Source organism: Alligator sinensis, unplaced genomic scaffold (genome assembly GCF_000455745.1).
Source record: "Alligator sinensis unplaced genomic scaffold, ASM45574v1 scaffold523_1, whole genome shotgun sequence".
Lineage (NCBI taxonomy): Eukaryota > Metazoa > Chordata > Crocodylia > Alligatoridae > Alligator > Alligator sinensis.
In genome coordinates this window covers 168,297-185,871 of record NW_005843082.1, presented here as the reverse complement: position 1 = coordinate 185,871, position 17,575 = coordinate 168,297, and the positions used below count along the sequence as shown (strand labels likewise).

Sequence of the window (17,575 nt, the reverse complement as noted above, 5' to 3'; positions counted from 1 at the left end):
AGTGCCTCCCCCACTAGTCTCCTAAGCTCATTGAAGTTGGCCCTTCTGAAGTCAAGGGCTTTAGCCTTGGTGTGAGCCCTAGATGCCCTGCGTTGGATAATGAAATCCAGCAGGTGATGATCGCTATTGCCCAAGTGGTCAAGGACCTGCAGTCCCCTCACCAGGTCATCCCCCGTGGCCAGGACCAGCAAGGCATTACCCCTAGTGGGGCTGTGCACTTCCTGGATAAGGTGAAGGTCCTGTAATACAGCCAGGGACCTACGCGAGCGGTCAGACCTGGTGTCTGCTCCTCCCAGCAAATGTCTGGGTAGTTTAGGTCACCCATGACAATAACATCCCTTGACTTAACCGCCTCCATAAGCTGACTGGAGAAGTCCTGGTCTAGCTCTTCCCCTTGGTTGGGTGGTCTGTAGTAGATACCCACCGTAAGGTCCCTTTTGCCACACCCCCCTTGTAGTTTGACCCATAGTGTCTCTTGTTTCAGTAAAGATTGATTGGTTGTCTCATCAGCCAATTGGAGTGCTCCAGACAGACAAAATAAGCCTATTATTATTATAAATGAAGGTTCCTTTCTTAAGGATTCTAATTTTCCAAGGAAATGTGATCTAGAGCAGTGGTTCTCGGCCTTTTTGGCCTCGGCACACCTTCATAACTTCTGTGAATTGTGGCACCCACTTTAAAAACTGATGTATATGTTACAGCACTTTCTTCCTTGCAGCAGGGCACAGTGGAGGCAGGGGATTGACTAGGCAGAGACAAACCTAAGCCTGCCATTATTTGCTTATCTCCTTGTACCTCAAGGCATCCTTAAAAGGATCTCATGGTATCAGAGTGCTATGACTCCCTGGTTGAGAAGCACAGGTCTATAGGAAAGTACTGTACAGTTAGCTACACAGCTTGCTGGAAAGCTGTATTCAGACTAGTTAATGGCTCACTAGCAAACTAGAAAGATGCATCTTCAGGGCCTGTCCTGGATACAGTAGAAGTGAGTGTTTTCATTAGCAATCTGGACCCTGGGATTTGAGAACACACGTATTCTGTGCAGATAATACCAAGGTGAAAGGACAAGGGGTGGTATTAAGCACTTTGGAGGCTGGAATTATAATTTGAAATGAGTTTATCAGCTTGTAAGAATGGTCTGAAGTAGGAGCAGTTCTGTAAAAATAGATGTCAAGTACAGAACTTAAGTAGGCATTGTCAACTGCACAAATTCAGAGTCAGGCCAGCCAGCATCTCTAAGAAAGAGTCTAGGGGTTTGTCGTAAATCACAAATAATGTGAGTTAGCAATGTTGTATCTGTTGCAAAACAGCCAAGGACTGTATAAAAAGAAGTATGCAAAATGCCTGAAGAAATCCATCCAGTCTGCTTGCCATGATTTGATCTAATGGGGGGAAAAACATTTTTTACGTTTCACTACTAGATTGGTTTGCAGCCTACAAGGGAGAGGTTAGCACTACAGTCAAATGGAAATGCCATTTTGTGATAACTGTTTAACTTGCTTGGATGCCATATTCCAGACATGCATCTCCATGCATTAGGACTAGAACTGGACACTTTTTTTCCTGTTGTTTCTACAATGTTTGTCCAATATGAAGAAATTAAGTTGCTTAAATATGAGCATCTTTCCAAAAAGTGGGAGGCATGAGGGAGTGGTATTTGGGAGAGAATTCAATGCAGAAAGATGCCTTGCTATACTTCAAGGGTTGAATGGTGTGTTCGTCTACTGAGTTTGCAAAGAAGTTGCCGCTGCCAAGTATGGTACTTCCGAGTATAGCAAGACGACAGAGGATAAAACTATCTGTAATGCCTAAGGATTGGTTCAGGGGTGGTGGACGTGGGAGACTGAAAGAGACAAAGATCTTGCTATGGGTCCTGCATCCTTTGTCTGATCCTGCGTTGTTAGTAAGCGACCTAACCAACTGTAAAGGAGGCCCTCTACTTTTAGATTTTTAGTTTCAAGAGGAAGGGAGAGACCTTAACAATTCATGTCTGCAGTTTGTTACAAAACATGCAAATAACCATGCTAGCAAATCTAAAACACTGGCAGAAACTAAATTGCATGCTTGGCAACTGACTGGCTTTCAGTTACCAATACCTACATCAGTCTTGAGGGAGTGTTCCTGTAAACAGAAATTTTATTCCATTAGTGATGTTACAGCATCATTGCCTGGCGATCTGCACGTAGTGAAGAAATGGTTTTCTTGTCCATTGCATCCACTTTCGCTCAGTCCTCTGAGTGTGTGGAGTAGGATTGTTTTCTCATGGAGGGCTGCACTGCTTTAATGAATTAAGAATCTTCATGAGAGCAAGGAATATGTGGTGTAAGATTTAATTTGCTGGCACTTTTTGAAATCATTTGACAAGGAGAACTAGATCATGTGGTTTTTGCAAGTTGCCAAAGGCAATGTAGGATTTTGAATAAAGGTACTTTTCTTTTTCTGGGCATAGTTGTCATTTGATACTTTTCAAAATACCTAGACTCTTCCAAGTGACTGATTGAATGGCTGACTCACTGCTGTCTTGGACCTGGATCCCAAAGCACAGATTAATGCTTTTAATGCTGTGGTCTCTTTCCTAGGCCTGGTGGTGGCCAGAGCTGACACTACCTATCATCTTGTCCCCTTAAAAATCAGATCATTTTCTTCATTGCACTTGCAAGACTTTGAGGCCAAACACTTGAAGTGAGCAGCAGTCTGGCAGGCTAGTGGGATGAAGATGCCATAAACAGCATCTGGAAGGAGAATGGCCCTTACTAATATGCTTCAGAGGGCAAGGATGAGTGGCTGAGTGACAGGAAACCAAAAGAGGACATGTACATCTTTGTAAAAAACATGTCTCCAACTTCAGGCCTTCTACAAATAAGCAAATGCCTATGCCTTCAAGCTACATTACAAAGTAACTCTTGTGTTACTAAACTGAACTAGGCCAAACCACAGTCCCCTAAGGCGGTATTTCCCAACCAGTGGGTTGCAAAACCAAAAGTGGGTAACACGAACATATGAAAGGGTCACAAAAGAACTTTAAAAATGGATCAAAATCTTTAAAAATTGATTTTCCTTTAAAGGAGAAAACATGGGATACCGTGGCTTTTGCCTTGCAGGCTGGCAGAGTTCCAGCCTGCAAGGGGCTGCTTGGGGCCCCCTTATCTCCCTCACCCACTCCCTGCCCAACACACTGGGGAGCTGTGGCCTGGGGGCAGGAGTGAGGGCCACTGAGTCAGGACTGGCCATTGATGTTTACAAATGGGTCCTGGTACACAAAAGGTTGAGAACTACTGCCCTACAGCACTAAAATAACAAAACAATGGATCTGATCTGGAGGGCCTGAAGTGGTCTGTGTTCACCCTCATCCATGAAAACTGAGACGGGGGAGGTCTGACTGCTGCAAGCACTGCTAGAAGAGAGTTCCATTGTCCAAGTTGTTCTTGAAGCTGCATCCCATGAACGGGAGGGAATATGCAGAGGATACTTAAACTGTGTCAAAATATAGAGATGGTAACTGATCATTGGGATTATGCAAACAGGAAGAAGTGGAGTGAGAAGGGAAACGGATCAAGGATGGACTCATTTGAGTCCCGTTTTTGTTTTTAGGGTTTTTTTTTTTGTTGTTCTCCCGCCCTGGTGGGGGGTCGGGCTAGAAGATCTATTAGGTCCCTTCCGACCCTAAAACTATGAAATTATGAAACTATGAATAAGGATGCAGCTCTGTGGGATTATCAGCAAAGCTGGAGAAGGGATGAAAAAATGCCTTATCCCCTATAACACACTTCAATTGGTTACACAATCATGGTAAAAATTCATAAATGAGAATAGAACACAGCTCTTGATCCCAGAGCTGTGCTGGTTCTCTGAAGCACACAAGTTGGAAGTAACATTAGTTTTCCTTGCTAATGTGAGTGTGACTATGCTAATATGCATAAACAAATAACCACCACAAGTGGAGAAGGTGAGTAGGTGCTATGCTTCTGGTCACCAAAAGCAGAATTGTACCCCCAGAGCAAAGTTTATCTGTTCTAAACTTAGAGCTGGATTCACATGCTGTGACTGGGGTGATGTAGTATATACTCCATTTAGTTTAATGGACATGCTGTCACAAAATTGCAGTCATAGTGATGAATTGTGTCCCTGACTGGTTCACTTCCTCATGGCAGCTGCTAACTGCTCCAAAATTAAACCACACATTTGCAGTTTCCATGTACGACTTTATTTTCTGGAAAGCTTGAACTGGTTGAGCACAGGGAGGAGGATTTTCAGAACTAAATTTGCCTGTAGGTCTTCCTCAGACTTGGTAGTTTCTTCCTAATTCCAGGAGTTGATGTCTTGAATTAAATGTTTGGTGAGGACTATTAGTAGTCTGTTGGTGGTTTCCATGTATTATGCCTTCAGCACAGAGTTTGAACTTGCCATTGCTGTGATGAGGATAGCAAAGATGGACTGAGGATAGCTAAGATGGTCAGGAACAGGTCAAGTTGATGTTCTGGGAGGAAAAAGAGCTGTACCAGCTGGCAGAAGGATTCACTCTGGAAAGGAAAGGGCAAGAGCAGTGAGGAGAAAGGCTTCCTTTCTTCCCACTGGGTTCCTACTAGTCCAGAGAGAGCTCAAGAAGCAGCACCCCTATATAGCACAATTCCAAAGGTGGCAGATGCAAGCTTTCACAGAGGTAACAAATAATAGCTATAGAATTAGAATTTATGATTAAACATAAAATGAGTAAAAACAAAGTTTTTGGAAATGTATTGGGTAAAAAAGTACCCAAAAGCCTCTTAACTCTGACCACCAACTACAGAGGAATCTATCAAAAACCAAGAGAAAATCCAGTCCTAAACAATGACCATATTCAACACAGCAGTAACTCAAAATGGAGAAATAACATAAATAAGCCACATTATTTCCAGTGACAGTCTCAATACTGCAGCTTTGAAACTGGTCGGCTTTTCTCTCTCAAATCATCTGGCAAACTCACTCCCCTTTCAGCACCAGGCAAAACCACCAGAAAGAAAGAATATTTATTTTTCCTCCCACATCTCTCAAGAGTAGCTACAATTACAGCACAGGGAAGTAGTTAGCCATATTAATCTCAAGTCAGGTAGGGTGAAATTCTACTCTGCTTTCTGTCTATAATTAGAACAATCATTTTGTTCAATTACCTAAAATTATACAGGGCTGGATGGGTGCAAGTATTATCACTGTTGCACAGTACCAGCTATCTTACCTAAGATTTAACAGTTCTCAAAGGACAGACCAAAAATGAAGGCATTATACTTCTACCAGGAGAATTGTTGCTCTCCTGGTAGAAACTAGAAGTGTACAAACATTTTTCAATAATATTTTGGCCAGTAACTAAATATGATTTGGTCACTGCTCTCATAGGCTTCTGAAGGAAGGAAATGCAAGAGCCACAAGCCTGATCAAGTGGTTGGTGTCTGAAGCAGCATATCTCACTCTTGGTCTAAGGGTGGAAGTAATAACAGGATTTTGCCTTGCAAGTGTCAAGGGCAAGAGGCTAAACCTCTGCTGGGGCATGCCTAGAGTCAGAAAAAGGCACTGACATAGATAAGTGCATGACAATGGTATGTAAAAGCAGTATGCATGCCTCACTTTTAGAATCCTTCTCTTGAAGGCTGCATCTACATTTTCAAGTGCATTTGCTGGTTTTGTTATTTTTTTTTTTTTTTTTTTAATTTAAATTTCTGTCACTTTCAGTATCCAGGTGCACTTTTTGGTGCATAGAAGTTATAACCATTCAAGTTTAAATATTTTAGCCATTTATGTGTGAATTATGCTCAACAGTGATCTGCATTAGCTAAGTGGTAAGTACTTAAACTTAGGCTGACACAAAGAAGATGTTTTCTGTTCAGTCTCTTTCCATTAAAGAGAGATCACAGAATTTGGACCTGGACTTATAGTTATGTATGCATCTACTTCAGTGGGAGTCTAAGATGCTCAAGAATTGTGCCCCACAGTCTCCAGTACTAACAAGAACAGTCTTTATATTAGCAATCTAGACACTCCTATTTAACCCATCCAGCTGTTTAAGTCTTCTAATAATTGCATCTAATGCTATAGGCACATGGAGAAGCCCTTTTCTTAAAAACTTGTGCTACAGATTGCCTGGAAAAGGGAACAAAGGCTGAATGAACTGAGTCTTACATTTCTGCGTAAGCAACAGAAGTTGTAACATCTGCATTTAACTGACCAGTACCTTTTTGCTCTCAACTAAACACTGATTTGATCATCCGGTATGTGATGTGACTTTCTGGCTGAGTGATACCAAAACAGCCTTCCAAGTGGCTTTTGCTTGGAGTCTCTTTCAAATGAATAGGCATTGCTTTTCCCACAGCACTCATCAGTTTTATCTCCAGTGGGCCCAATTTTAGGTATTCCTTAAAGAGAGAGAATATTATTTTTCATCAGCAACTGCATACTAAGAGGCAGAGTTGTTTTATAAGATGACTGGTTTTCCTTCAAGTCAGCTCTGTCAAAATACTACTATGGGGCTCCATAATTTCCATATCAGTGTGTTTGGTTTACAAGTAAAGAGGTTTTTCCTCACACCACCAGCTTTGTTGACTCAGCCTGGGACTGTGGAGTCCAGCTGTGGGATTTCATGGTCACAGTTAAGCTGTTTCTGCAAAGCCATTTAAATGATGGCTGCAGTTACACCCATGCAACTCCACTGGTGTCCGTGGGTTTAAGGAGCTGTAACAGTTTGAAACGTAACTAGAGTTAATGAAGCACAAGCAACTTGCTGGATTGCCTTCTCCCCTGTGTGTGCTCTGCAAGACTGACAGGAGTAACAAAAAAAATCTATTTTGTCACTTCGGTGACTCAATGAAGCTCTGACAGAAACAGGTCTATCAAGCAGGCATCTTTCCTATGCTTTTCAGAGTAGAACCACTCCTGACAGTCTTGGCAAAGTCTTTTTGGAATTGTTTTTGGCTAAACTTCCCTTATGCTGTTGGGAAGTGTTGCTCTTACAGCCCTGACCCAACACCTTCTTACATTTTGAACATTTTTCAGTAGAACAGTCTGAGAAAAACAAAATTGCTAAGGAATATCTTTCATGTGGAGACCAGATATTGGGGACTGCACCAGCTGTATCTGAGCTCCCTGACTCCTGCTACTTAGTTATGCTTGTCTGTTAGGGTGTTTCTACACGGCAAAAGACAGAGATGCTTTGAGCTATCTCAGGACTATCCAACCTTTTCTTTGGTGTGTGTACAGTGAGTGAAGCCTGGCTCTTCCCTTTACCCTCTTTTCCCAGCGAAACATGTTGTATGGGTAGCTCCCTCGCCTGCTGCCATGTGCACAACCCAGCACCTCCCTTGCTATGTGCACAGCATGCAAAGCCTAGCTCCTTTCTTTGCCATGTGCACATCATGCACAGCAGAGGCACCCTGGTGCCCCTGCCATGTGCACAGTACAGGCAGCCCAGTTCCCCTACTGCACTGCCCTGCTCCCAGGAGCAGAGGCCAAAAGCTGGAGAAAGGAACTCAGAAAACCCTGTCCTCACTGCAGTGGGAACAAGGGGGAAGGAGGGGAAGCGCGGTTAGGTAGCAGCTTGCAAGCCATATGTGACCTGTGGACTGCCAGCAGAAGAGCCCTGAGCTAGCTCAGGCCAAGCTAGATTCTGTGCCAGAAGCAGTAGAGCTGCATTAGCACAGGACTGTGGCAGTCCCTTCTGACTCTATAACCCAGTCAGACGATGCTGATGCTGTTGTACTGCCTCAGCTATAGATGAAGTGCCTGCAGGCCTGGGTAGAGTATCTCTCTGCACTAACATACAGATAATCTCTTGCTGAGCAGAAGCAGTTCTTGGAACCTTGCATGGCAGTTTCCCGCTTGGAAAAGAAATCCATGATGCAGCCAGGAATGTTCTGAGGTCACTTGTTTCCACTATGTGCTCAACCCCATTTCTTCATACTGGGGACAAGATTAACAGACAGAGCACATCCCTGCAGACTATTTTTAGCCCTGCCCATGCCTGCTTTTCCTTCAGGCCTGGAGAAGAAGGCACTGCATTTGAAAACTTGTCTAATGTATTAAAATAGGACTGCATAATAGCATCAACCTTCTGACCTGTTACGCTGCATCTTTGCAGCAGTAGAATTGCCCTATTATTTTTCTGCAGTCAAGAAATGAGTGAAAGCTAAGCTGGCATTTTCTGAAGGGTACCATGAGTCAAGAGAGAGAGAGCCATCCCTCTAAGATTTCTCTTCTCTGCACTTCATAAAAACCAACTGCTGAAATACATCTGAATCCACTTTCCTCCTTCAGCCCTTCACAAGGAAAACTGTAGCACAAGCTTCTTCTCAGGCAGCATGTTCTGGAAAGGCACGCTGACCATTTGCTTTCCTTTCAGCAGCTGCTGTATTATGCACATGATAGTCATAAAGGACTGGGGCTCAGATAAAAGAGAGCCTGCGCTATTCACTTCATGATAATTCTTCATTGGCACCTGTGATTGTGGGGATAGTCATCCTTGGTGCTTATACTGTGAACACTAAGGTGTAAGCCATTAGCACTTTAGACTGAACTACTGAAAGTTGAACCAGTCCTGATGGTGGTTTGCTTCCCTGATTACAATATGCTAATGTCATGCTGAATAAAAGAAGCCCCACTGATTTTGAAACCTATACCTGGAAATCCTTTTCATCCTCGTACAACAAGCTATCGAGAGTCGGAGGCATTGGTATTCCACACAGAAACTCGTAACTGTCTTCCATCTCGGACTGGGTATCTGACATTGCTGCCTTCTCCATGCTCCATGCTCCATGGAGTTCCATGCTCTTGGGACATTCATTTCTATCATCTTTCTTTCCTTTACAGAAAAGTACAATGATATGTAAGGGGTTATACTTTGAAAAAGTCAAAATTAGAACTTATAAATGGACATGATCTTTATCATTTGGGTGGCTAGAGACCCCAAAATATGTATCATGAATAAAAAAGAACTAGTTCTATCCCATAGTGCAACGGTGGCCAACCTGCAGCCTGAGTGCGACAAGTAGCACATGGCAGACTGGGGAGAGGACAAGCAGCACAGTGGCAGTTAGGGCAGGGAGCAAAAGCTGAGCAGCAGACTGGATAGGAGAGAGGGATCATAGTGGCATGTGGAAAGGGTGCAGGGTTAATTTGGGGCACACTGTCCAACAAGGTTGGCCTCCACTGTTCTAGCTTACAAGTCCCTTTGCACAAGCACAGAGGCTCCTCAAATGTTCTGTAATTATAGTGCGTTGGAGCAGACTCAATTAATCAGTAATTACTGCACTCCAGCAGACTCCTGTGTCTCGTGTCAAACAAGCTTTAGTTCAAGTATCCTGCTGCCATTTTGAAGCATAGGGACGCTGATACATGAGACACTGCAGCCAGCACTTTAATTAGAGCAGCTCTTGGAGCCACTCTAATTAAAGCACTGCCCCCCACCCCCCGAGCACGTGTAAAAGTGCCCTATGAGCCAAGCCACTGAGGTACTGCTACCCTGAACACAGCATATCTGTATCATACACTAAAATTGAGTAACTCCTGAGCTGATGGTTAATTTGGTACCTTTTCTTGGAAAAGTATTTAGTTTCCCTGGAGGGTCACCTAGCCAGTGAGAGCTGTTCTCTTCTTTTGCTGAGAGAGCTCCACCAAGGAGCCAGAGCAGGAGATGGATGGCTAATGGAAAATGCAAGTGGTGCTAGGGGGCCACCTTGACTTGCCTGACTGCAGGTGTTCTAGGGCCTACTTCCTTCTCTGACTGGCCAAAACTTCCACTGCATTTGGCTATATAACTCAATGTGTTCATGATTTCCAGGTTTTTTTATTATAACTCATTTCTTCTGCTTCTCTGTTTCTCTTGGTTTACTTTTTCTCTTACTCACACACAGCATTGGATTAAATTGAATACTTGACTATTTGACTATAGACTTGGAAGGAAAGAGGGGAGATATTGTTCAGATTTCTGGGTTTTTTATTTACTATTTAAGACGTTTTGTTTCCTGTGCAACTGTCACCATGGTTGACACATGCCAAGGATATGTCTGCGCTGCAGTGACAGCAGTTGGTGTAGACATACGTGAGCTAGCTCAGGCACTACTAGCAATGCAGCCTGGCCAACTGTCCAAATAACACCCTGCTTCTTGGGTGGAATTTGCTAACTAAGATGAGCTTTGTACTACTGTAGCCTGCTGCTAGCAGTACCTGAGCTAGCTAATTTAAAAAGCTAGCTTGGGTATGTCTATATGTGCTGCATTTTGTTACATTAAGAGATTATTGTTGCAGCAAATTCTTCACATTGCAAAGACCACTGTAATGCCTCATTACTCATAATGTTCTATGGAGTTTTGGCACGGGTAGTACCTGAATGCTCTCCACATGCTAGTCCTTCCAAGTTTGCACTAAGCAGTTCATCTTCACCCTGCAGGCCCGCTCCCTGGGTAAGAAATAAAGGCCTGTGGAATTAAAACACAAACAACAGAAAATTCATATTAAGAGTTCTGAACTTTAATCTAGCAACTAGACTGGGGACTCGCTGTCCTTCCTGAAGAGACAGTCTAAAAACTGTTTGACATTTAACCACAAACTCAGAATAGTGTAGAGGTTTAAAATGCAATGGAGACAGCCAGCTAGATCAGTGACTAATGCACTGCTTTTTTTTCCCTTAGGGCTTTTGTTCAAGTCTGTCCATAAGACCAAAAGAAAACAAATGTTTAGTCTCAGATGACTTCACAATCCAAACCACAGCTGGCAGCCTTTACTGAGAAGCAGTCCAGGGCTCTTAACACAAAAAGAGCTTGTCATCCCTTGTGTGGCTAAAATCAAGAAGGTGGTGCACAACAGCTTGCTGGTCACAGCACTTGCAAAGGAAGTTGGAGACCTAAGTTTTAGGCTTTCCTGAGCCAGAGATGACTCAAACCCACACCTGTCTCCCAGGTGAGTGCTCTAACCACCAGGTTAAAGCCTAGCCTGGTGGGAACACCTGCCGCCCTTCCTGTTGAAGTTGAACCATTGTGCAAGAGTGCAAGAGTGATGGGACCAGGACTGCACCAAGCAAAAGGGAACCTGCCTCTAGCAGTCAGAACACAGCTGGGAGCAGAGGAAGCCCTGGGTTACAGTCCCTGCTCCAAGGCCTGTTTAGGAATTTTACATTAGACCAGTGGTTCTCAACTTTTTTTAGACTTGAGGCACCCCTTGGAAAATGCCAGCTTAGTTCTTACTTGTTTCTTTAACTACAGAAAAATACTAGAGTAATTCTTCTGTTGCAAAGAATCCAGGAAGACCACAACAGGACAGAATGTTTTTAACACTATGGATTCCTTTTTGAAATCTCTGGTTTCATCTTGTGAATCATTTTTGTACACCTACCAGTGCTAACATTGTGTGGCACTCTGTAGCACCTCAGTTGCAAATCGCAACATGAGACAGCCATTAGTCAAAAAACAGAAATAACACTAGCAGCAGGGACCCAGAACCCAAGCCTCCCATCTCAACAGCCACCATGTCAGTTGGGTATCTACCTCAAAAAAAGAACTGGGTGCTGTGGATCCTGAGTGGATGGAAGCAGGATGAGTCGGGCACCAAAGCTCTGGAGAGAGGCAGGAGCTCATATACACCCTTGTGCTATTAGCTAATTGCAGGCAGCTCCCCACTCACCTTCTGGGCTCTTTGAACCACCCTCTGAAGTCCCCATTGCCACAATGGGGTGCTTAGATGCCTACCCCAGTGTCTTTTAACTATCTTTCTGTGGCTAGTTCCATGGAGCCATTTTTACCTGGATATTCTAAGATTTTGCAGTCTGCGGTCAGACAGTATCTGTATCATATATATATTTTCTTCTTCTAGCAGCTGAGCAGAGGCTTCCAAATCGCTTACTTCCTTTTTGTAAACTTCAACCTGTTAGAGATGAGAAACTAAGAGGCGTAGGTGCCAACCTTTATTTTTGCTGGGGGGGAGGGGCTCTAAGATGATGGACATGTGTGTGGGAAACAGGGTGGGTGTGTGGGGAAGGGAGGTGGGCACAGGCAATGTGTGGGGGGTGGGCAGGTGATGTGGTGGGGAAGCACGTGCACATGTACCTGGCACCTCCCCACCTCCAATCGCCCTCCCTGCTCCCCCCAACCCCAAGCAGCTCCTTGCAGGCTGTAACACTGCCAGCCTGCAAGGGGAGACCCCCAGTTTCCCATGTTTTTTTCTCTGTTAAAGGAGAAAATCCACCTTTTTCTACAGTGAATGGAAAACCCGGATCCCTGACCTCAGTCATCATTCCTAAGAAACATTACATAATTTTTCTCAGGTTTGGGCCCTGACATCCCTCTTTCTGAGGGGGGCCAGGGGCTTGGACCCCCATGTACTTGGCGCCTATGCTATGAGGTAATCTTGGAAAGAGAGAATGAGAGAGATGAGGTAATCTGGGAGGGAGACAAAGAAAGAGAGGGAAGGGTTGAGCTGTATACACCAACAGGTTTTGCTATCCTATCAAACTGGTCCTTGCACAGATGCCACTATCCTGGCAAGATTGCTTTCACCAATACAGTTTACACCAGATCCCTGGTGTTTACAAAACACCTTTCACAGATAAGCCTATGAACTCCACAAATCTACTGGATACAAAAAATCATGGACTAAATACAGACATTGGATTTATGGCACATTATAACCTGCCTGCCATCTAATAACCCCAGGTGACCTGTCTGCATTTTACCCACTACATTCTCTCACCAGATCAACCTTCCCATTTCCCGCCCCCACAACTACCTGTCTCACATATATCGTTTCCCATCCCCACTGATCTTCACTGCCATGCATTTGCATTTTTACAGACCTGCATTTTGCATATTGATGTAAGCTTCTCTTCTACCCAGAAAAGCACACAAACTCTCCCTAAGCCTGAAGAAGGTTGTTTGTGCCCGAACACTTGCAAAAAACAAACTGTCCAACTATTTAGTTGGTTTAATAAAAGATATCACATTTACCCAAAGAACTTTTTTTGCCAAAGGTGTATAGTTCTCCACCTTGGGAGGAAAAACCTGCAGCATGCTTATAGGCTTGGTAGTGCTACGCTGGTTAGCACTACAGATGAAAGGGTCTTGGGGGTCATGGTTGACCACAAAATGAACATAAGCCTTCAGTGCGATGCTGCGGCTAGTAAAGCAAGCAAAACGCTGGCTTGCATCCATAGATGCTTCTCAAGCAAATCCTGGGACATCATTCTCCCCTTGTACTCGGCCTTGGTGAGGCCACGGCTGGTATACTGTATCCAGTTTTGGGCTCCACAATCATCCATAGGTGCTTCTCAAGCAAATCCCGGGACGTCATTCTCCCACTGTACTTGGGCTGCAGCAGGAGTACTGTGTCCAGTTTTGGGCTCCACAATTCAAAAGGGATGTGGAGAAGCTTGAGAGGGTGCAGAGGAGAGCCACGCGCATGATCAGAGGTCAGGAAAACAGACCTTATGATGAGAGGCTGAGAGCCATGGGGCTCTTCAGCCTGGAAAAGCGCAGGCTCAGGGGTGATCTGGTGGCCACCTATAAGGTTATCAGGGGTGCTCATCAGGATCTGGGGGAACGTCTGTTCACCAGAGCCCCCCAAGGGATGACAAAATCGAACGGTCACAAACTCCACTGTGACCCATTCAGGCTGGACATAAGAAAGAACTTCTTCATTGTCCAAGCCCCCAAGGTTTGGAATAGACTTCCGCTGGAGGCGGTTCAAGCACCCACTCTGAATGCCTTCAAAACACATTTGGATGCTTATCTGGCTGGGATTCTATGATCCCTGCTGTGACTTCCTGCCTCTGGGGCACAGGGCTGGACTCGATGATCCTCTGGGGTCCCTTCCAGCCCAAATGTCTAAAAAATGTCTATGAAATCAGAGAAAACCAGGATTCCTGGTCATTTTGAAGCCTAATCCTACCCTTCAGAGGACCTGCTATTTCACACAGTTTAATGTAGTATTAGATCAAATGGAATGACACCACGGCCACCTTCTCCTCCAGAATCTACCACTGAAAAAATGCAAAGAGTTAACTATTAAAATGTGTTCAACCCTTAAACCAAACCAACTCATAAACCTGCTGGTAGATCTGCAGGAAGGAGCACGCCTGCTACACTTCATCTCTGTTTTTATCAATGTCCTTGTTCAGTCCTGAATGGGATAGAGAATCGGTGTTGAGCAGAACAAACAAAAACAAGGGCTGGGAGTCTTTCACCCTGGAAAATGCAATTTCCGCACTTAGGTCAGAAAAAAATTAAACACAATTTATGTAGGCTTCAACTGTAACCTGCCAGAGCTCAGTTATAGTCCATTAAGATACGAGCTAGCAAGCACCAAAGCCACAAAGTAACTAATAAAACTACCAGATAACACTCTGGGTTTCTGTTCTCCTGTACACTAAATTACAGGTTTTCTACTCATCTCCCATGTAAAACTAAGATTCTTAAGACCCTTTTTCCAAAACCACATCTGACATCCATGTCTAACATTAATACGTTTTCTTATAGCAGTCAACATTTTACATACTTTAAAATTACTCTGTAGATGTTTGCTAGATGATTTGCTAGATGTTTGTAGATGAACCCCTTAATTATATCTTTGAAGAGAACATGTTATTACTTATTTTTTAAAAACCTGATGTATGGAGTGCCACAGTCTGTAGTAAAAACTGAGATTAAGGCAGAAAGGTAGGTAGTACAACTGAGAGTAAGAATGTTCACCTTGAGATCTTAATGCCAAATATACAAAACGTATTTTTCTCTTCACAGCTTGTAATTAAAGCAAAATTCTATTCACCTTTTTATTCATCCTTAGTGGTCTACCTTAGATAGCAAACATCTACAACCTACCACTAAGTCAAATGCATCTTGTCATGGAGTAAAAAATTGGGTGACTCTTACCTCTTCTTTTAGCCATTCATTTTCTTTAATTTCCCTGCAACTGTTTTTGTCAATGTGTTGAACAGCATTCTGAGAAAACAAACATCAGAGAACTCCTCTGAAGATAGGATTTTGCCAATAGTAGATACTTATAGAAGACATTTCCAATAGGCAGTTTAGTTCCCTAGCCAAAAAACATCAACGCAAGGAATCATACCGATCTCTTGCGGACACAAAGATACTTCACCATGGAACGAGCAGGAGGTTTAGTTCCAAAAATCAGCCATCCTTCCCAGATCATCCCAGCCAAGGCACGTTATCTGATTCCTCTTTTTCTGTATCTTATTTTTCCTCCCCAGCTTTCCTTTGACTTCTGAAGGTGGGGTAGAGTGGTACCTTCAAGACTAACTCATTCAGAAACCTTCCCTACCATCTGCTTGACTTCAAACTAACATGTCTAACTATCTCTTTCTACTCCTGAGGTACCCTGCACTGATGTAATAATCTTGTATTTGTAAAATCAGACTTCTGCAATGAGAATGAAGCAACACTACATATACTGCATTATAACTTGATCCAGTGAAGCTCCTCACTTATGCAGAGGCCCATGCTAGTTAATTTGCTGGCAGAAGCTACAACTTCATTTCTGATTCAAGTAAGAGGAGATGGAGACACAGGAAGGAGCAAGCCATTGTTTAGAACAGGGATGTCAAAGATACATCTTACAGGCTGGATCTCAGCCATGGATCTGTCTCATCAGACCCATGGAGATAGAAATTTGGCAACAGTGTTACTGACCCATGGGCTAGATCTGGAGTTCAGAGCTATGTCATCTGGCCTGTAAGGCTGCCCATGGGTTAGAACTTTGGTGACGGGATGAGCGGGGGGGTGCTGCTGTAGCTCCCAAAGCTGCAGCAATCAGCACTGCCACTACTTGCCCCACCACCACATTTCTGGCCCTACAAACAGCCCCATGGGCCAGATGATGTCTCTATGCTCTAGATCTGGCCCTATTCTTTGGATTCACCAGTGGACCACACTGCACTACTCATCCAGCCCACAGAAATGGATGAGTTTGACACCCCCTGTTTAGAATTGTAAGTACATAAGCTATTAGTCTGATTCTCTTCTTGTACCACTGAAAATGAAGAGTGACCTTCTGAAGTCAGCGAAGTAAATCCCTGATTGCTAAAGGGATTCAATGACAAATAGCATCCCAATGATAAATGTGCATAGATCTCTGCAAAATGCTTTCTGAAAACTGATATAAATGAGAACAATTTGGGTTCAAATATGAATGAAATGTATGTTTGTCTTTAGATTACAGAAAAGGTAAATGCTTTTTCCTATCTTTAATCACTTTTGTCCACATTCTAGTCAATATTCATTTTTGAAGGAAAAATTAATGTATAATAAAACTTTAAAATAAAACACACTAAAGCCTCAGTCTTGCAAACAGTGTTCACTTGTTTAATGGCAGTTGGAATCCTCCCATATTTTTAAGTAAAGAAAACGTGTCAGTGTTTGTGCAACAAGACTTGTATCAATCACTACCAGTTTTGTTTCTCCAGACACTGGCCTTGCAGAAATTTAAAGATTTTTCTTTTTTAAATGCAAAATCCTGTTAAAATTGACAAGCTACAATTCTGAACTAGCAATAAAGAATTACATTTGTTTTGTTCCATGTTTATTTCAAGAAATAGCAATGCTTTGGCATTTTCAAAATATGCTTCTGAGTTTTAAAACAAAATGCTCATTTTTTTTTTAAGTTTCAAAATTTAATTCTACAAGGAGGAATGATCATAGTAGATTATTAATGATTTTCCCAGTCTGTGATAATATCAAAATTAAATTCATAGGAAATATGTCAAGTTCTTGGGCATGTCACTTTACCTCTCTGGATGTCAGTTTCCCAATCTATAAAAACTGTGCTATAAAAGTGGTAGATATTATTGCTACAGTCCATTAAAAATAATGAGCAATACAACCCTGGTCAATAAAAATATTTTACAGTTATTTTATTCACAACTCCTACTCATTTAACATCCTGTAATTCACTTGGAAACGTTCAAGCTTGTATTTTTTTAATCTGGTTGCAAATGCTACTAAGTATAAAAGCAAAAATATATATTTCTGTGCATGCATAAACACATACACACATACCTCAGTGGCCCATTCCTTCTTTTGGCTCTTTTGTTTCTCAACCATTCTGTCAATTTTATCTTTTGTCATTTGCAAAGTGCTTCTATAGAATTCTGTAAAAACAAAGCAGAATTTTTTTAAGGACCAGATCCAAAAGAGAACCTGGGTGCTCATGCTGTATTTTACATTATATTTAAACACTGAAGTCAAAATGAACGTTGCACAAAAACCCTACTTATCTTAGGTACCTGAGAATAGGCAGATGCCTAAAGTTCAGCTACTGCATATGCTCAGATCTGCTGCCAGCTTGGCCAAGCCAAACATTTGGATATCTAAACTCCATGTAACGTATATGGCATTCATAAATTAGGCCTTCCCCTCTCCCTCTACTTAGTGTACCAAAATGTTTTGAATCCCAGTCCCTCAGAACCCAAATCTTTCCAGTTAATGTATATGGAACTTAGGATACTCCCTTGGGCTTGTGGACTTTGCGGCTGAAGCTAATTAGGCAACTCCGCAGTAAACGTCTCATATGGCTGCACCCACTGAGAACGATGGCAACCAAAACTACAAGTTAT

At 42.9% G+C, this 17,575-nt stretch overlaps 1 protein-coding gene across 7 annotated transcripts in view; it reads right to left on the bottom strand.

Moving 5' to 3' along the window:
* Window positions 1–4,190: 4,190 nt before the first annotated feature.
* The window catches only part of CCDC83 (coiled-coil domain containing 83), a 34,678-nt gene continuing 21,293 nt past the window's right edge, over window positions 4,191–17,575 (bottom strand). For 6 of the 7 annotated variants that reach the window (XM_006037193.3, XM_025193642.1, XM_006037194.3 and 3 more), the window contains 7 exons: window positions 17,019–17,110; window positions 14,877–14,945; window positions 11,756–11,877; window positions 10,345–10,436; window positions 8,640–8,821; window positions 6,203–6,383; window positions 4,386–4,520 (listed from right to left, as the gene is read on the bottom strand). In XM_006037193.3, the coding sequence (XP_006037255.1) occupies window positions 6,213–6,383; window positions 8,640–8,821; window positions 10,345–10,436; window positions 11,756–11,877; window positions 14,877–14,945; window positions 17,019–17,110 (728 nt within the window). In that variant the 3' untranslated portion in view covers window positions 4,386–4,520; window positions 6,203–6,212. Of the gene's footprint in view, window positions 4,521–6,202; window positions 6,384–8,639; window positions 8,822–10,344; window positions 10,437–11,755; window positions 11,878–14,876; window positions 14,946–17,018; window positions 17,111–17,575 lie in introns of all 7 variants that reach the window. The other variant, XM_006037196.3, reaches the window with a different exon arrangement.